General features: G+C 41.4%; 2 protein-coding genes across 2 annotated transcripts in view; one reads left to right on the top strand and one right to left on the bottom strand.

The window, feature by feature from the left end:
• LOC128256728 (protein flightless-1 homolog) overlaps positions 1-17,724 on the top strand; it is a 94,950-nt gene that overhangs the window by 37,775 nt on the left and 39,451 nt on the right. The gene's annotated exons all lie outside the window — the stretch shown is intronic.
• Positions 11,690-16,424, bottom strand: LOC128256727 (thioester-containing protein 1 allele S1-like). The gene is made up of 8 exons (XM_052987260.1): positions 16,268-16,424; positions 14,975-16,162; positions 14,648-14,909; positions 14,336-14,585; positions 14,223-14,276; positions 14,058-14,166; positions 12,915-14,001; positions 11,690-12,851 (listed from the first exon to the last, which is right to left on the bottom strand). The coding sequence occupies exons 1-8, from the start codon at positions 16,327-16,329 to the stop codon at positions 11,769-11,771; spliced, it is 4,095 nt and encodes a 1,364-aa protein (XP_052843220.1). The 5' UTR covers positions 16,330-16,424; the 3' UTR covers positions 11,690-11,768.

The following is a 17,724-nucleotide window of genomic DNA, read 5'->3' as shown; positions in this document are numbered from 1 at the left end:
CAATTTCCCTCTCTTTTTTTTCTCCGAGTCTTGTTCACTCTTTATTCTGGCCAAAAGACTTCAACTGTGGATGGATTGGCTTGGAGTTGTCTTGAGTTCTTTTTGAGGGTTTCTGGTCTGCACTTTTCCGCTTTTCCCCGCTCCTTTCTTCTGTGTGTGTGTTTCGCTTTGTGTTTCTACATTTGCTTTTTATGCCGCTTCAATGGAACTTTGGCCGCCCTTATCAGATTTTCAAGTTGAAAGATTTGCTGCTGGCCACCAACAAAAATCACTACCAAAACTCCTGTGATTTCCCTGCACTTTCCACCCCGCTCCACTTGCATTTCAATCTATTTTCCACGCGCGTGCTTCCTCGGTTTCCTTTCAGTTCTCAATGCATCAGTCAACTGACAACGCCCAGAACTTCACCTCTGCCACCTCGAAGTCTCACTCCTCCGCCCGAAAAACAGCATTTGCTACTTAATAGTTGCTGTTGTTGCTGTTATCGCTTCGCAATCTGCCGGTTTCGACCCCTTATGGGCCAAGTTAGTTAGCCTGGCCAGGGCAAGCAGGCAGGGCGGTTGGGGGTACTGCCCCCTGTTGGCCATATTAAAAATGTATATAAAACTCTTAAACAAACCTTCCTTCGACCGAATCTAGCCGAGATGGTCAATGGTCAATGGCTCCTGCCCCAACTCTCTTATGCACTGGCACAAAAATTAATATAAAAATCAATAATACTTTTTTTTTTTAAAGAAAGAAAGCTTGTTTCATGCTTAAATTTGTATTTAATTTTTATAATAATAAACAATTTATTTTAATTGCAATGGAGTAAATAAAATAGCTTTATACCTATTTTCACTCATTTTAATTATGAAATGTAAGACAAAAGCATAAAAATTCATTGTCATAAATTTATTGATGTCCCCGAAGTAGGGTTCGTAAAACAATCGATTTCCATACGAATACTATCGATGGTCAAACAATTTAGCAAAAATAATTATTAATGTATGGTATTATTTTGAAGAATGTTTAAAGTATATTACGGTATAACTCTGCGATCTTGCTGGAGTTTTCAACTTACAGGTCCCACAGCATTTTCAAAAAGTTCGAGAAGGATAAAGATAGGCTAATGAGTTATATGGCAAAGCGTTTTTTTGACAATTTCGCCGTGAGAATTTGCTTTGTAATCAGCGTCAAGTAGAATATATCGAAATAGCCACCATTGGAAGTGAGCACTATCGATGTTTTACGGGCACTTTCATATCTAAGTAATGCATGTTAATATTGATTTAAATATTGATTCATAAAATGCGGCTTCTACAAATGTAGCTCTGCGATCAATCTAGTGAATCTATTAAAATATATGTTTTTTAAGTAGGGCTGCCACTTTTCGCTCAGTGCATGGCTACTCCTGCTGATCCACCTCCTGCTTCTGCTGCTGCTGGTCCCTGCTGGTTCTTTATAGATTTCAATAGTCGGTTTCCTTCGGTTGCGTTACTTGTCTGCATTGCCGCTGCCTAGCTGCAATTTTCGTTCATTCGGCGTGCAAAATTGTTTTTCCTCGTTGGCTGCCTTTTGCACTTTTTTCCTATTTGCCATTGGCCATGAACTCGCTGACGGTTTGTGGCTCTTTGCTCCCGGCTCTTTCTAATGTGTTTCTTTTGTTTCGTTTTCGGATTTCAGTCACAATGCAGCTGTGCGTTGAACCTTTTGCCAATTGCAATTGTTTCAGTTGCAAGTTGGTGTTGCTGTTGCTATTGCTGTTGCTGTTGCTGGCTTAGCTGCAACATTGCTCGTTGCCGCCACAATTCGTAGTTTGCTTGTTGTCCACTTAAAGTGCCACATTTGGCATAGCGAAAATTGCAGAACGCAATGCATGAGGTCAAGCTGAGTGAACGATGTGGTTGGAGTGCTTTTGCGGGAAATGGGGGAAGCCATTGCGGAAATTGCGATCGGGGTGGGGGGAAACCCTCATTTGTGCAAAAGCTGTTCATGGCAATGACTTCGATGAGTTGGTTTGGCTTTAATGCTTATTTAGGGGAACTTATATAGCTATCGATTCGGTTATCGGCAAATGATGAGGGATGCAAACAGACGCGCGTTGCATTGCAATCATGAAATGCTTTTCTGATGGAATCAACCAATAAAGTCGTATTATCGAAAATGCAATTAACAACAATCTTTGTTGTTTAATAATTCTGCTTATTATTATTTTAATTATTTAGAAAGTGGGTAAGAGTAAACCTTTTTACGCTTAGAAAATTTGTATTAAAGCTTCCACTTCACTGGTGGCTTTCCTCTGGCGATTTTTATAATTTCATTTAAATTAAAATTAATTTCTTGGAAAATTACAAATAAGCTGCTGTAAAGGAGGGCAAAACGAGAACATCAAAATGTGACTAACCAGAGATTAAGATAGTTCCAACGACTATGTGTGGGATGTGACTTGGCTGACTGAATTCCTCCTGCGGTTCAGGAAAGTTTTCCAAGATTGCGATTAACCAGATGCGTGGCAAGGTGAGGCCTTGTAATCAGAGAGCTACCACTTAAAAGGCAGAAGGGGATGGGCAGGACAGAGCCAGGTAACTGTGTCCCGAGGATACGTTTAGTAAGTGTGAATTTGGTGTCATCAGTGGGAAAAATCGGAGAAGCGGGCAAGGGGAAGGGGAAGGGGAAGAAGAACGCCCCAATGAGGGTCGAAGACAAAAGTCAACGGAAATGTGCGAGTTTCGCCCGGGGCGCAACTAAAATTGGCAATGAAAATAAGCGTAGATTACGACTGCAGAAGGGAAGGAGTCGAGTTCCTGGCCATCGCCATCAAGCGAAACCCATCAACGTGTAATGAGAAAAAGTTAACTCGCTTCGAGGCATTCGTTGTTGTTTCAGTCACTGTTTCCCGGCGTGTGTCTCTGATTATATCACTGCCGTGGAACTTGGGGGTCATTATCTGCTCGGAGCTCCCAAACCGAAGAATCCGAAGATGCCGATGGACACATGCTGGTCACTGCGAGGGCTAAATGCCGCTATTTAAGTTGTAAAATTTAAAGGCAACTCATAAACTTGACCCAAGTCTGTTCGGGGAGTGGGAAGCAAAAGATTCCGGATAAAGTAATTTTGTGAATGGCCTGAATGGATTTTGTAAGGGCAAGCTGGTGAGAACTTTAACTTGCATTTTAAAGGCGCTCAGATTGGTGAGAAAAGTCAAGAACCTGAGCAAAGAGTTATCTAAAAGTATTATAATTCGCGCCAAACATTTGTACAACATATTACATAAAACTTTGATTTACTTTCGATTTCACAACCCAAACATAACCTTGTGTCAGTTGAGGGTACCATTAGGCCAGGGAAAATAAATCAATTAGGCACAGTTTTCAGCTCACATCATTAATTTTTTAGGCCAGGCGGGCGGGAACAAAATGATACATACATACATTATGCAGTACACAATATGTCAAAGATTGGACTTTAAAGCGGAGAACATTAGTGGATTATTAACACGCCCTTTTCGAGGAGTGTTTGAACCCCTTCACCGCCTCCCTAACACCATTTTTTGGCCAACTTTTGTGATGCAAATGAGGTTGTAACATGTGGTGTGTGAAGTTTATCGTTTCGTATGTGTCCAAATAATTCGCAGTTGGGGGTCCACCCACATATATAAGAGTATCTATATCTATAGTGGAGCATGTGGCTTTCCAATTCCGTTTTGATTTTGGCTGTTGAAAGTTTACGCTGCGCTGCCTTTTACCTCAACTGCATTTCTCATACGCCTCATATTCTTCTCAACAAAATCATTAAAAAAACTTGCATCCCATCATAAAGTTACTATCACCTAATGGTATGCAAATGACGGTAATTAGCCTTAGTTTTGTATATAACGACTATTTTAACTCTGTAGCCCATAACTCATTTTCTTTTTTTAATTCACTCGTTGCAGGTATGTATTTTCAAAGCTATCTGCCTGATATATCGATATTACGAATGCAGTGATACCCAAGTGAGTTTTGAATGGGTTTTAATGTGATTTGCATGAATTAAGTTACGAGTTGGCATTTTTCACTCAATTCGAGTGTGGGTGTGGGAGTGGCATTTGAGTTGTTGTGACATGTTATGATGTGAGCAATCCAATTTGGTTTTGGCTTCGCCGTAAATCAGATAAGTGATGCAGACGCTTGGAATGAATTAAAAGTGGAGGAAATTAAAAACAGGAATATATATTAACAAGTCATAATGGATTTTCGAAGATATAAGAGGGCATTAGTTTATATTAAATTAATTTTGTTTGTAAAACTAACCTTTACTTCTAGTTGTAAAATGTTAATACTCAAGCAAAAACTTATAAAAATTAATTAAAATGCCACAATTTCTCAGTAGTCCTGTCGCTCACATATCTCTTCAGAAAAAATTCCATTAGGCAGTGATTAGCCAAAGTCAGGGAAACCCACTCGAAAACGTTTCTCCACACGCCTCTATCAAATGTCTGCAGTCGACCAACTAAGACAAACTGCTTTTCCGAACTACTCTTAATGATGTACAGATTAATGTTTGTACCAACAACAACTCGGGGAAAATTCAACCAACCGCCCGAGGTGAGACATTTCCAGCCCAAAATCAACGGCGGCGGAAAACTGGAAACCAAATCAGCCACAAAGCAACGCCTTTTGTGCCAAAAACAGAAACTTCAACTATTTATTACCGAATCACTTGGGGCTGACTGGAGTAACTGACTGCCTGAGTCGATATTCAAATGCATTAGCTCCGAATGTCAGATATGACAGCTGTTGCTCTTTTGGCTATCTGACTATGTCTTCCTGTGAAATGTTTACGGAGTCGGGGAATCCGTTGCCTTCATCTGCGTCAAAATGTTTGTTACTCCGGCTGCTGTCCATTGCAGTGGTTGCACAGAACAAAATATTTAATACTTTTTGATCAAAAATAATGTAGATTTGAGCATAAAATTTGTAAATTTGAGATTAACATTGTTTAGGACATGAAAAATGATTTATTTATTCAACCACAGCTTATTTTTTAAAACAAATGTATGTTTAGTATTCATCAACTTTTTAAATGCCTAATCAATTATATCAGAACGTTTATTTAATCTCAATAAAAGTGAATGTTTTTCCCAGTGTAAAACAATTTCGTTTCAAGCCCCTCCCTTTGTCTAGCTGGCTGAGAGCTGCTGTAGCCAAATTAGCGCCTTTGGCTGCCCGACATTGAAAAGGGTCTAATGGGTCGCGTTCCGATGTTTGAAACTTTAGCCTGCTCGCTGTTAATGATCCAGAGCAACGTTGGTTAATCGATTTATGATGTCGGAGAGAAAATGAAACGTGTCTGTGACTCTGGGAAGATAAGGTAGAAACAGTAGCCGAAAAAGCCCGACACAGAAAGCAACTTTAAGTCCGCCACCCAAGCTGACTGACTCGCTGATAAGGCAAAACGTCAACCGATGACGGCTGAAAGCGGCGGGGTTGGGCGAAATAAGTTTAAAAACTATTTCCTCCGAACTTGTCTGCACTTTAGAGAGCGGATTGGTAGGGAGACTCAAAAGTAGCGTAAAATAACAATAAACAAGAAATAATCATGTTGCGGAAGAAGTTCAAGTCCTCGCCGCTTTTCCACTCCCACAAGAAGCCAATCATGTGTAAGATTGCAAGGCAGGAAGACGCTGTCTGTCGGGCTCTTGCCAACTATTTGGCCCAGAAGGAGCTCGGGCAAAAACTGCAGGGACTGGAGGAGCAGCAATGAAGTTGTCCTCGATGAGGCGCCTTCAAAATGTCAACGAAAGTGAAGCAGATGCGTTCGGGGAAAATGCGCAAGTTTGGCAAGTAAAAGGCTAAAACATATTAAAGTTTCTCTTCTAATTGTTGGCTATAGCTGAAATATCTTTAATTTCCGATGTTATATTAAATAACTGTCAGGGAAAAGTAAAAATGATAAGATTAAGAATTAAAGTAAAGGAAGTTTAATTAGATTTCATTGAGTTATTTACAATTTTAAAAAAGCTATTAGCCATTATAAATAAATTTATTTTATATAATTATTTAAGTTTATGTTTAAAGCTCTTTAAGTGGATGGTTAGATGATTACTTTTTGTTATCTTTAACTTTGCTTTTATTTTTTCTAAGATTCTCTCGCCTACATTGGCAGTTTGGCTCAGTAAAGTAACTTTTATTCATTAGCTTAAGGCGAATTCAGTTTGTTCTACATTCTTGCTAAAATCCTGTCCCCAGCATTGGCATTATGTATACATGGAATAGCAGCAGCAACATCAAAGTTAAGTAACTAAGGCAGTTGTCGCATTAGTTGTGATTATTATCCCCAGACTTCGCATATGAAGACATAATACTGCCGCTCCAATCTTCTCTCCTCCGCCTCCAGGGAATTTCATTCAGCTTGTGTAGGTGTTGATTTGTGTTGTCTGCAGCGAGTAGAGAATTCTCTGATTTCCCCGCCCCGAAACTCAAGGCAATTGGTTGTTGAGGCGTGAGTGGAAGTGGATTAAACTCTTGGGCAACTGGCATTGAACTGTAATCAGTGTAAGCTGTCAGACGTTATTTTTTCCTAGGGAAAAGTCATGCGAGTGATGTGCATGTATTCATTCATTAAATTTAATGGCTGAAAATCAAACAAAAACCTGCCACAAATTCCTGCTATCATTGCGGACAAAGCTATCTTCGGGGATCAGGATTACAGTCCATCGATTGGCCTGACCATCGCCTTATGTATGGCCAGGAAAAAAAAAGGAAAAAAGAGGACCAGAAAAAGTGGCGACTGCCAAAGTTGTTGCAATTGAATTTGCATAAATTGTGGCCGGAGTCGAGTTCCTTCTGGTTTACTGGCTTGCTCTGCGGTTATGCAAATGCCCCACACACTCCCCCTTGTGTGCATTTGAAAATGCATAAGATTTATCCAAAGATTGCTGTCCATTAATTCAACTTGGATTTACTTTTAGCATATTTTACTACATGCAGCGGAGAGACTTTTTGTATTCACAGTTCGGATTCTCCCTCCTCAACTACTTGCAATAAATTTGCATTTACCCACAAAATGTTTTGAACTATTGGGGTTTTACCTTGCGTTTCGATCGATTTGCGGCTGAATTTATTCAAATTGTATCTGCCAGATCTAGTGAGTTTATTCAGTCATATTGATTAGTTTTTGATTGCTGGCATTTAGATCGAGAGATGACCTTTTTGAGCTACCATTTGGGTTGCTAATTCCGACTGCACTTTAGTGACTCTGCCACTCAAGATAAATAAAAATGTCAAATGCCACAAATGCTTACTGATCCTCTAACCACTATAAATACTTAAAGCCCACATATTCGAGAGTTAAACACTATTTAATAACGAAATGCCTTTCCTGCGGCTTACGCCTGAAAATTTCTATTACATTTGTGTCAAGACAAAAGGCATTTTCCTTTATCAAAAACTAGGCCAAGAAATGTTGGTCGAAAAACCAAAAGACACACAAGCTAAGTGAAATTTGTTAGGACCAAAAATGCGATGGAAAACTGCAGAAACCACTGATGGAAAAATTTGTGTGTTAGTTTGCCGCCTCAGCAAAGGCAAACATACATGAAAATTTAAATCCATTAACTGGTCAGAATGTTATACACAATTTATGAGGCGCATTGACAACAGAACCGGAGGTGGGTCCTTGTTTTCGAACGTACATATATATTGAGGTATTTTTGAGGATTTAATGGCAACCGCAGCCAGGCAGCCGGGCCCAAACTTTCGGCTTGTTTGAATAAACAGGACACACTGTGGGCAATAAAACCAGCACAACTAACCAATAAACCCGGAATATCTACGGTTAGAGGGTCTTTCTATTTTTATTTGGGCGGCCAAAAGCCGCAAACGCTTTGAATATTCGAATGGACACACGAAAATAGTTTCGGACTTGGCTGACATTTTCGTAGCTTTTTTCGGTCCAAAAGCTTGGGAATAAAGTTGTCACTTTACACACGATTGGGCGATGAGCTCTCAGTTCCTGTTTCGAGGAGTTGAATGCCTTAAATATTTCATGATGTGAACTGTAGCAGTCAATTGGGGGAGCTCTTCGCCGGCATTACGTGAAAGATTTTCCCTTTTCCCTAGATGTTGAAAATTCATTGATTTACTCACAATTTGTAGGTTTATTTTAAAGGGTATTTCTTATTCTCCACGTTTTCTTCTTTCAACGAAGTTTCCCAACTCGTAGGCTTCAATTAGCTATTTTCCCAATGAATTATGTACATTTAAAAGCAGATAAAATTGCTGGCTAAGAGACTTTGTTAAAAGGTTGAAACTTAATCGTTTGAAGAACAAGTAGAGTTATTGATTTTTAATACGGCAGTTATTACAAAAAAGTTGTTAGGTAAGCCAAGTCAAGCTAGAAATTATCAGAATGTGAGCCATAATTATTTGGTTAAATATTTTTTTTATGAAACATGGAAACTATTATTAGAAATATGAGCATTTAAACAAATATATTGTTGATAATGGATTAAAAAATAGAAGCAATATTTTTTCTTGTAACACTTTTTAAGTTCCTGTTTGCAGCTTACAAAGTAAACTTAATTAAGTTCAATTAAAGTGTGCAAAGTCGAGCCGAAACTTTAAGCCGCAGACAGGCTCGCCCACGAAAATAAAGTTCCAAAGGAAATTAGCGCCATTTGACTCTACCACAATTTCCAAATCACTCAACCCTAACTAATGCGATTCATTTTCGTGTAAACTAGCGAGACGCAAACTTTGTTCACCTACAAGTCACACGAAGAGAAAAAAGAGGAAAGCAAATTTAAGCTATATATTCGGATGTTTTTTATGGCCCTTTTTTCGGTTGAAATTCAATAGCAGATAAATGCAGCTCACGATTCTCAACAAGTGCAGAGCCAAAGCCAAGGCTAAGTGCAAATTTGTCAAGCCACCAGGAAGTCGAAGCGAAATTGAGGGAAAAATCGAAAAAAACGGAATCGAAAAGGGTTGGTGATTGAGTGAGCGATGTGAGTCAGTTAGTCAGCGGAGTTAGTTCCCGCTTCAATCACTGCCACAACTCCAGCTGAAAAAACTTTTTATATTTTGCGTAAACATTTTTTCGCTGCACCGAAATGTGCGCCATTTTTATAGCTGGAACAACACGTTTCGATTTTCGCCATGATATACATTTCTTTTTTTATTTTAGACGAACATTTTTTAATGTTCTTGTCAATTTTCACAGAATAGCAATTTGATGTGGATCAAGAAATGTTTTTATTTGTTTTTCGATTAGTTTGGTATTTGAAATATTTTAGAATATATATTTTTTCCACAAACTCAAATACATATTTGACATACCTTTGTTTCATAAATGCTTTGAAATATTTTAACGTTTTTGGAACGTATACCTTGCTTTGTTAATAAATACAATTTTAAATATTATTCATTTGACTTTAATATTCATGGCCGCAGCTTCTCTTCTCTTTTTCCTTTTGTGTTCGCACCCCAAGGACAATCTTCGTCCATGTCGTGCTTTTTTGCTTGTTTCATATTTAATCAATTAAAAAATGGTGTGTACGTGCATACTTGCGACCCCACCCTTTAATATCTCTAGTGAAAAGCGGGGAATGTTGCAAAGCGTAGGATGAGATGCGAAAACCCCAAATGCACATGTGCAACGCTCCAGAGGACTTCCCTTTCGAGTCGGGAATTTTAATTTCAAAATAATAATAAAAAGCAGCCGCACCCGCTCCATTTTTTTTCGCTTATTTTTGTGTCCTGTTCTGAAGCCTGACAATGACATGAAATTGAAGCTATGTCTGCGTGTGTCCCCAGCTTTTGTCTAATTGTCGCTTCACCCACCCAAAAGCCACCCACCATCATAATGCAGTCCCCAAGGTCTCGGAGTGCATGGAAAAATGTTCGCATATGTTGCGCCTTTTTCAGTGGAGACACGGAGCAGAACAGTTGTGGAGGTGGGGGGCTTTTCCGAGAGGATGAAAATTCTGGGGGTGGTGGACCCCGTCGACCTTCGTGTGGGTTTGAGTGCGTGTCTGTGTGTTGGCAAACAAATTACAGCTGCTATTTTCAAATCATTTGGGGCCATAATTTAGGTGTGTGTCCGTCACCCACTCTCTTTGCGTGTTTTTGCCTTCAAATGGTCAGCGCTTGTTGGGTTTTCCCCCTCTCGGTGGATCCTGGGAAGTGGGGCTGGGGGGGTTTGGGGGTGGCATGCTGGAAGCGTTAAATGGTTTGGGTGCGTCGGCTGTCAAAATTAATTTGACCTGCGAGTTTCTAATGGAAACGGTTTTTAGGGATTACAAATTTAACAAATATAGAAAGAAACTGCTGCGAGGACTAACTATGCGCGGAATTAGCCAATCTTAAGAGCTTTAAGGCTTTTTAAATCTTTGCCACTAAGTATTCGATTAGTTTGGAGATCCAAGAAGGATGTGTCTAGGCAATTGCTTAGGGAATATTTTTTAATAAATATTTAGTTTTAAAGTTAAGTTAAGGATTATCCATTGGCGAACAAATAAATAATCACGGATTAAAAACTTTTATTAAATATTGAACGTAGAAAAGAGGACTTTGCTTCTTAATGCCGTTAAACTATGCAAATACATTAAAATTATCTTACATTTTCTTTAAAACTTTAACCCTTTTGAATGTCTTTCTAAATGTTTACTGAACTTAACCTTTCATGTGTATAAGTTCAAACCGTTTAAGAGATCTTTCATTGTTTATTCGTGTGTCTCTGGCTATTTGCAATAACAATAACGACGAGCAAGTGCAAAATGGTGGCACATAAATCAAATAAGCGACAGAGGCAGAAAATTCAGCTTCTGCAGTTGCCACCTTAATATGTACATACGATATGTACATATATTGTACATCAGGTAAGAACAACAAATGGGAGCTGTGAAATTTTCGCTTTTCGTGTTTGGCATTTCAATTGGAAAATGTGCGCACATTTGCAATGAAATTCAGCCAACAAACTGAGAATTTATGCTATAATTTTTGTGTTTTATGTGCGTTTGGCGGGTGGGCGTGGCACACACATACTCGCCCGCCCTCAACAATCATTTTAAGTGTTTGCTTTTGTTTTTGCCCTCAGTGGATAAGAAAAAAAAATGCATTAACATTAATGCTGCCGCTCTTTTTTCGGCCTTTTTTCATTACACAAAATTATTTAATTTCCTGCAGGCGGCACGCAATTTGATGAGCAACTGACAGGCGTTCCACCCGCTAAAATCCAGGGAGTAAAAGTGGGGGCATGTGTCTGCTGATGATGATGATGATGATGTCCTGTGAAAAGTTTACGACGCTGCTAACCATCCTCCTGCTTTTCCTCTTTTCCTGCCCGTCGGAATTTTCTTCTCGCTTTGATGCGGAAATTCTCGCAACTTTTTTCCAACGTTTATTTAACGTTTATCGGGGCCAAGTTAATGACTTATGTGGGTCATTAGCATTTGAAGCTGGCAAAATGTTAAAGCATCCCGTCTTAGCAAAAGGAATTTGAAAAACTTTATAAGTGAAAATAAGGATTATAGAACATGTTTAAATGATTGCTTGGAAATGCAATGGTTTTTGCATTTAATGGTTTTTGAAAAAAGCTTGTCAATGTTTAAGGTTTAAAAAAAGCTTTATACTTGTATTATATTTGTGGGTTCGGTAAAACATAATAGAAGTGTAGAACTTTTTGAGTACTTAAAAACTTTTATGATAAAAGCATAGCTACCAAATATTTAAAAAACGGTTTATTTAAAATATATCGACCTGTGTATAATATTTGATTGTATTTGTTTTAAAAAAGAGAGTTAATTATAATTTGAGGTCTGATTCCCCTCGAACCTCCCAGCAGCCACTGCCGCAGTCGGCGTCCTGGCAGATTTCGCATAGGGATGAGCTAACCGAGTAGAACTGGGTAGCTCGGCGCTCCAGGACGTAGTAATCGTAGAGGACGACGTAGGACGGCCTTTGCATGGCCACCGCGTGAACTCGAGTTGCGGTCACCATCACGCATTTGGGGTCACCAGGCCTCAGGCTGTCGAAGTAGACGACCACCATGGTGTCGTCCTTCTTCGTCTCCGCGATCTTCACTGCGGGGGCGGACTTGGTCCTGGCCAGGTCTTCGGCATCGGCCATGTAGCCGGAGGGCAGCTGGACCTCCATGACCGCCATGTTGGAGGGCTGTCCCAGATCGCTCGCCTCAACGGGAGTGTATTCGGAGCAAATTTCGAGCTCGAGACGGTTTTTGGGCGAATTCTTAACCGTGGTCGTCACCTTGAAGCTGGGCCTCGCCTCCTTGGTTTCCACGTTGTGCCGGTACGAGAGTTGGACCAAGGAGACCCCACTGCCCGTGGCCGAGACGTGGACCTCTCGAGTAGTTCTAGGGAGCTCATGGGTTTGCACTTTCAGCGCCGTGGCTGGTGTGACCTTGACGATAGACTGCCTTCCGTTTTTCGAAAGGGTGTAGGTAACGTCCATATCTGCGGAGGTCGTTATGATTTGCTGGGCGAAATTGGTCAGGGCCTGCAGGCCCACGACCGTGTCATGGGTGGAACCGAAGCCCCCATTGCTGTTGCGCTGGGCAACCAGCCACTGGACAATGGGCATGGGCGAGTCCGTCACGCCGTGCTCCAGCATGGCGAGCAGCACATAGGAGGTCAGCTCGACGTCGTGGGTGGCAACGGAGCGTTCACTTTTGGACCACCACTTGAGGTCGTTCTTCCGCCGGGCCATGCTCTCCAGCCGGGCCAGAACGGATTCGGCCTTGCGGTGCTTAGCCATGGTCAGGACCAGGGCGGCGATGGCCATAGAGAACTGGTCGTCTGAGTGGTCCACCCTGCTGACCACGAATTGCAGTCCCCTATCAATCACTCGCTGGTGTCTAGCCATTAGCTCCTGCAAAGAATTTAAGGATGGGTGTCAAAATCATATTCTCGACAACTACAGCAGAATTCTCACCGTGTTCTCAAAGAAGGTTAGCAGGACGTAGGAGGTGAAGGCCAGGGGATTCTTTATCTCACTGTATAAGGCGCCATTTACGGGAAACTCGCCATTTCCTTGTTGCTTGGAGGCAAGGAAGTCTAGCCCAGATGTCACAACACTATATTCGATGTCGGTAAAGTTGGCAGCCATGTGGAAGGAGCGTATCACATAGGCGGTCAGCCAAGTGCTGCTTCCAGAGGATGGGAAGACCCTGAAGGAGCCATCCCCTTTCCTGAAGGTCAGCTCTCTCTGGTAGCCAGTGACCAAAAACTTCTTGGCCTGCGCCTCGATGCTGGGAGCATTGCGACGAGTAACCTGCAGGTAGCGCAGCACGAGGATGTTGGGCACGAAGTTGATCATTGTCTGCTCACCGCAGCCGTTGGGCAAGTTCACCAGATTGTCCAGGTGCTCGATAACGGGTGCCTGTAGGTCCCCACCCACTTCGAACTCTATGACCTCGGAGCCTGGCACAATGTCCGTGGGAAGCTCCACCTCCATCGTTTTCTCCAAGGGTCCCACACTCCGGCGATGCAACCGATTCACTTTGACTAAAATGGCTTTATTGACGTACTTGGTCACGCCATTGGCCTCCACTTTTAGCCTTTGGTGAATGGTGTCCTGGGCAACAGGACAGGAGGCGGTGATCTTCAGTGTGGTCAGTCCCACCCTCTTGGTGCGAATCATGAACGAGAGGCTCCTGCCTGTGTCGGCCGGTATCCAGAGTCGTTTGGACCTTTGCTTCTCCAGCAGATCCTTCGCCTCGTTCCCGTTGACGGCCTCGGAGAACTCGTACTCCTGGTCAGAGTTGTCCATTGTCACCGTCGCCTCCACAGGTTGACCCAAGTAGTTGAACACCACCACCGGTACAGAAATAACTTCGCCACGCTTCACGGAGTACGGCAGGTTTATGGATACAAAGAATGGCCGGAACACACGGAGTTTAGGTTGACCCTTGGTCGTGGCAATGCCCGAATCGGGGTTCAGGGAAAAGCCAGTTACTACCCAGGAGGTAATGGTATCGGGGACCTTCTTATGCACCATTACAATTCCGTTTTGGCCCACGCTGCAGGTGATTGTCGTTAGTTTTATCAAACCTTTGGAAAACTTCAGAAGACTTACTCAGTTATGTTCATAAACAACCAGGTTTCAGGGAACTCCTGACGAATTGGTGGAGGTGAACCATGCGGACTGCTCTTCTGCACTGGCTGCGAAGGAGTTGGGGGTTTTCCTGTTAATATTTAATATTAATAATTAAGCCTTCTGGGCAACAATGAACTGGCTTACCTTGATTCGAAGAACTAGCCTTGAAAAGCGATCGACTGAAAACACCGCATGATTCTAAATAAAACAGTTTCCAATTGAGTAAGCTATCTTCAAAACAACTCTTCATGACTCACCACTATCAGAGGTACAGGGATCCCAGTTTTGATTGGAGCTTATGTTGGCATTGGTTAGGGTCACCATGCTGGTTGACGCGTACTTGCCGAGATCGTTAAGTATGTGTTCGTGGCTGAGGTCGTTTCCAGAGCTCAAGAACAGGACACTCTGGTCCACTGCCAGGAGGCCTACAAAGGAATAGGGATTGGTTTTCACTGCCAGATTCACAAAACCGCCGGGCTCTGCACTCTTAGGCACTTCGATTTCAATCTGAAATTAAAATAAATACAATTAAATCGAGTTGAGCCCCGATTCCATTTGGGTAAACTCACCGAATTTCCAAAGGCCTTCTCGATTTCGATGGTTTTTTTGTCGAAGCGCATTACCCCGTTCACAACGTAGTGCACAAAAAGCGTGGCTTGGGGCACCAAATCGAAATGGGATCGGAAAGTGAGTCTCTGGGTTTTGACTTCCCCAGCCACATGAACGTACTTATTTAAGACGATCCTTCCCCGAGCGACAATCGTGAACATAAAGTGTGGTAGGTATTCAGAGGATATAACCTGCAGCTCAACTATCTGTCCCTCTTTGTGCCTGTATAGAAAGATAAATCGCGGTTAGAAGCACATAATTGTTGAGTTAATTTTGAGAGTACTTGCTTCCTATCATTAACCTCAATACTAAGTGACTTTTTGAGCTTTGTTATAGATTGGGTTATGGTCGGTGCTCCTCCAAATGTGGCTGTTACCTGGCATTTTCCGCACAGAGTATCGGGAAATACCATTCTCGTGATGGCCACACTTTTTGTAATGGGATTCTCGGTGTTTCTTGTAACTCCACAGCAATCAAAGTTAAATCTAACGTTGCTCTTCGAGTCCATGACCCGCGAACCGTCCACATTTGAGACCGCAACGCGGAAGAAAAGGTTCTGTCCTGGCCTAAAGCTCTGCGGCCAACCGTCGGGCAGAAGTTTGTAGCGATTCTGATGAAGAGTCACATAGGCGGAGCTGTTCTGCTTGAGGTCCGTGAGCTCCTCGGTCACGGTGGCCAAAACTTTCAGCGGCGACTTCTCGGTGGAGTCAAACGGTAGCTCCACGGTGACCATCCCATCGATGGCGACAGTCCTCTCACTCCAACCACCCTCGAACGAGACGGTAACTGTGCCCTTCACCGACTTGCCAAATGAGTACTTGGCAAAAATGGTAGCCTGGATAAGCCCATTGGCGGCCACCACGTCCCCGGAAGTCCTGATCCTGACCCCGAATTTCGGCAGCACGTACTTGTCCACCTTGATGACCTTGGTCTCCGTGCCCTCTCCCTGCACTGCAACTGAGATCGTCCAGTTTCCCAGCACGGGGCGGTCGGACAGTTGGAGCTCTCCGGAGAAAACACCTTTGGTCGGCTTGACCTCCTTCCACAGCTTGATGCGGTTCTTGTCCCCGTCGTGGATCTCTATCGTAATGGGCTTGTCGATCCTGGCGGGCTTCGTATCCCTGTCCAGGAAGAGGACTCTGAACTGTAGGAGGTCGCCCGGCTTGTAGGTGGCCTTGTCCGTCTGGATGTAGATCGAGGCCTTGTCCTCGGAGAGGGTGAGCTTGGTGGACTTCCTGAACACGATGCCCTCGACTCCCTCAGCCACGAGCTGGTAATCACCACTTGGTAGTTTCGGGAGATCAAAGGACAGTAAGTAAGTAGACAAGGGCTGAATACTGATCTGATAGGTCTTGGCCCAGGGTCCGTCTACGCTGACCTTAATTTGACAAGGTCTATCAGACTCATGCAGGGTAACGGAAACCTCATAATTGGTGTTGGATCGTATGGTGTCGGGTGCCACAACGGAAAAGATACTGCAAATTAACCAGAATAATAATTAACCAGAAAAAAATCAGCTCACATGAAAAATTTTAAGTTTTTTTTTCAAAAAAAAAACTTTAAGATTAAATTCAACTTACCTCGTGGCATTTATTATTAATACATAATGAAGTATAAAAGTCCACAGTAACAGCCATGTCATTCTGCTGAATATTTTCGTTAAGCGCGTTTTAGTCGTAGGCTTGACCGATTCTATTCATAAGTCAGAACACAATGAGATTTTTGCAGTGCGAGTAATTACTGATATCGGAGTCTTCTTATCTGTCGGGTTCAAATGGGCTATCAACAGACTCGGAAAACCCACAAACAAGTCACAGTTTATTTAACAAGAATTTTGATAAAATAAATGGAAACATTTACGACCCTATAATGTGTATATTCTTGATCAGCATCACTAGCATCGATCTAGCCATGTCCGTCTGTCCGTCCGTCTGTCTGTCCGTCCGTCTGTCCGACCGTTTCTACGCAAACTAGTCTCTCAGTTTTAAAGCTATCTGCATGAAACTTTCCCAAAAGTTATCTTTCTATTGCAGGTAGTATATAAGTCGGAACGAGCCGGATCGGACGACTATAGCATATAGCTCCCATAGGAACAATCAAAAAAAAAAATTTTAAAAAATTATAACTTTGCTGTTTTTTTTTTTTTTTAGTTCTTCGACATATAGTAATGGTTAATTATTTCAGAATTACGGTTTAAATTTCATCAAAAGGGACGACTATATCATATTGCTCCCATAGGAACAATCGAAAAAAAAAATGAAAAAAAATTATGACTTAGCTGTTTTTTTTTAATTTTTTTCTTAGTTCTTCGAAATATAGTATTGGGTAACTATTTCAGAATTACGGTTTTAAGTTCATCAAAATCGACTATATCACATAGCTCCCATAGAAATAATAAAAATATATAAAATAACTATATAATAATTGAACTGCAAATCATCATAGCTTCAATGTTTTTCAACGTATACGCAAGTACATCATAATTTTAATGTTTTCAAAAGTATTTAATTCTTGCAATAGCTGCAAGGGTATATGAACTTCGGCTTGCCGAAGTTTGCTTTCTTTCTTGTTTAACATTTATTAAAATTCTTTTGCACATAGTAATAATTTGATAGAAATTTAGATGTTTTAATATGCATGTAAACTTCGGCTTTTAAGTCTTTTGAGCTTCTTTTGTGTCGGGGAAAACTGGTATGAACAGGAATAATGCACAAATCAAACAAAGTATTATTTAAAAAAAAAGTGATTAAAATAAGAGCTATAAAGAGTGCAATAAGTGCTTAAAAGAATTTGAACAAAATTTAAGTTTAAAAGAATTTAAGAAAAACCCAAAATTTTCTAGGGGATTATTATACCTAGAAATAATTTGATTTTTTTACATTGAACAAGCTCATTTTATAAATCAAAATTCGATTCATTTTATTAATCCCCAAGGAATATATCGTTGTTTGTCCAATAACTGGCACCGAGAAAGGCCTTTTCAGCCTTTAGTAACGCATGGCATTCAAAAAGTGCATTCACTTGACAGAATAAAAAT

This window comes from Drosophila gunungcola, assembly GCF_025200985.1.
Source record: "Drosophila gunungcola strain Sukarami chromosome 2R unlocalized genomic scaffold, Dgunungcola_SK_2 000027F, whole genome shotgun sequence".
NCBI classification, from domain to species: Eukaryota; Metazoa; Arthropoda; class Insecta; order Diptera; family Drosophilidae; genus Drosophila; species Drosophila gunungcola.
This window is presented reverse-complemented; position numbering and strand designations above follow the sequence as displayed.

What these genes read in the sequence shown, in the direction of transcription:
- LOC128256727 (XM_052987260.1), bottom strand. Translation starts at nt 16,329, where the DNA reads ATGACATGGCTGTTACTGTGGACTTTTATACTTCATTATGTATTAATA. An exon ending in AGAAGGCCTTTGGAAATTCG is followed by an intron (nt 14,586 to 14,647) that starts GTGAGTTTACCC and finishes TTTTAATTTCAG; the next exon opens with ATTGAAATCGAAGTGCCTAA. An exon ending in GGCTAGTTCTTCGAATCAAG is followed by an intron (nt 14,167 to 14,222) that starts GTAAGCCAGTTC and finishes AAATATTAACAG; the next exon opens with GAAAACCCCCAACTCCTTCG.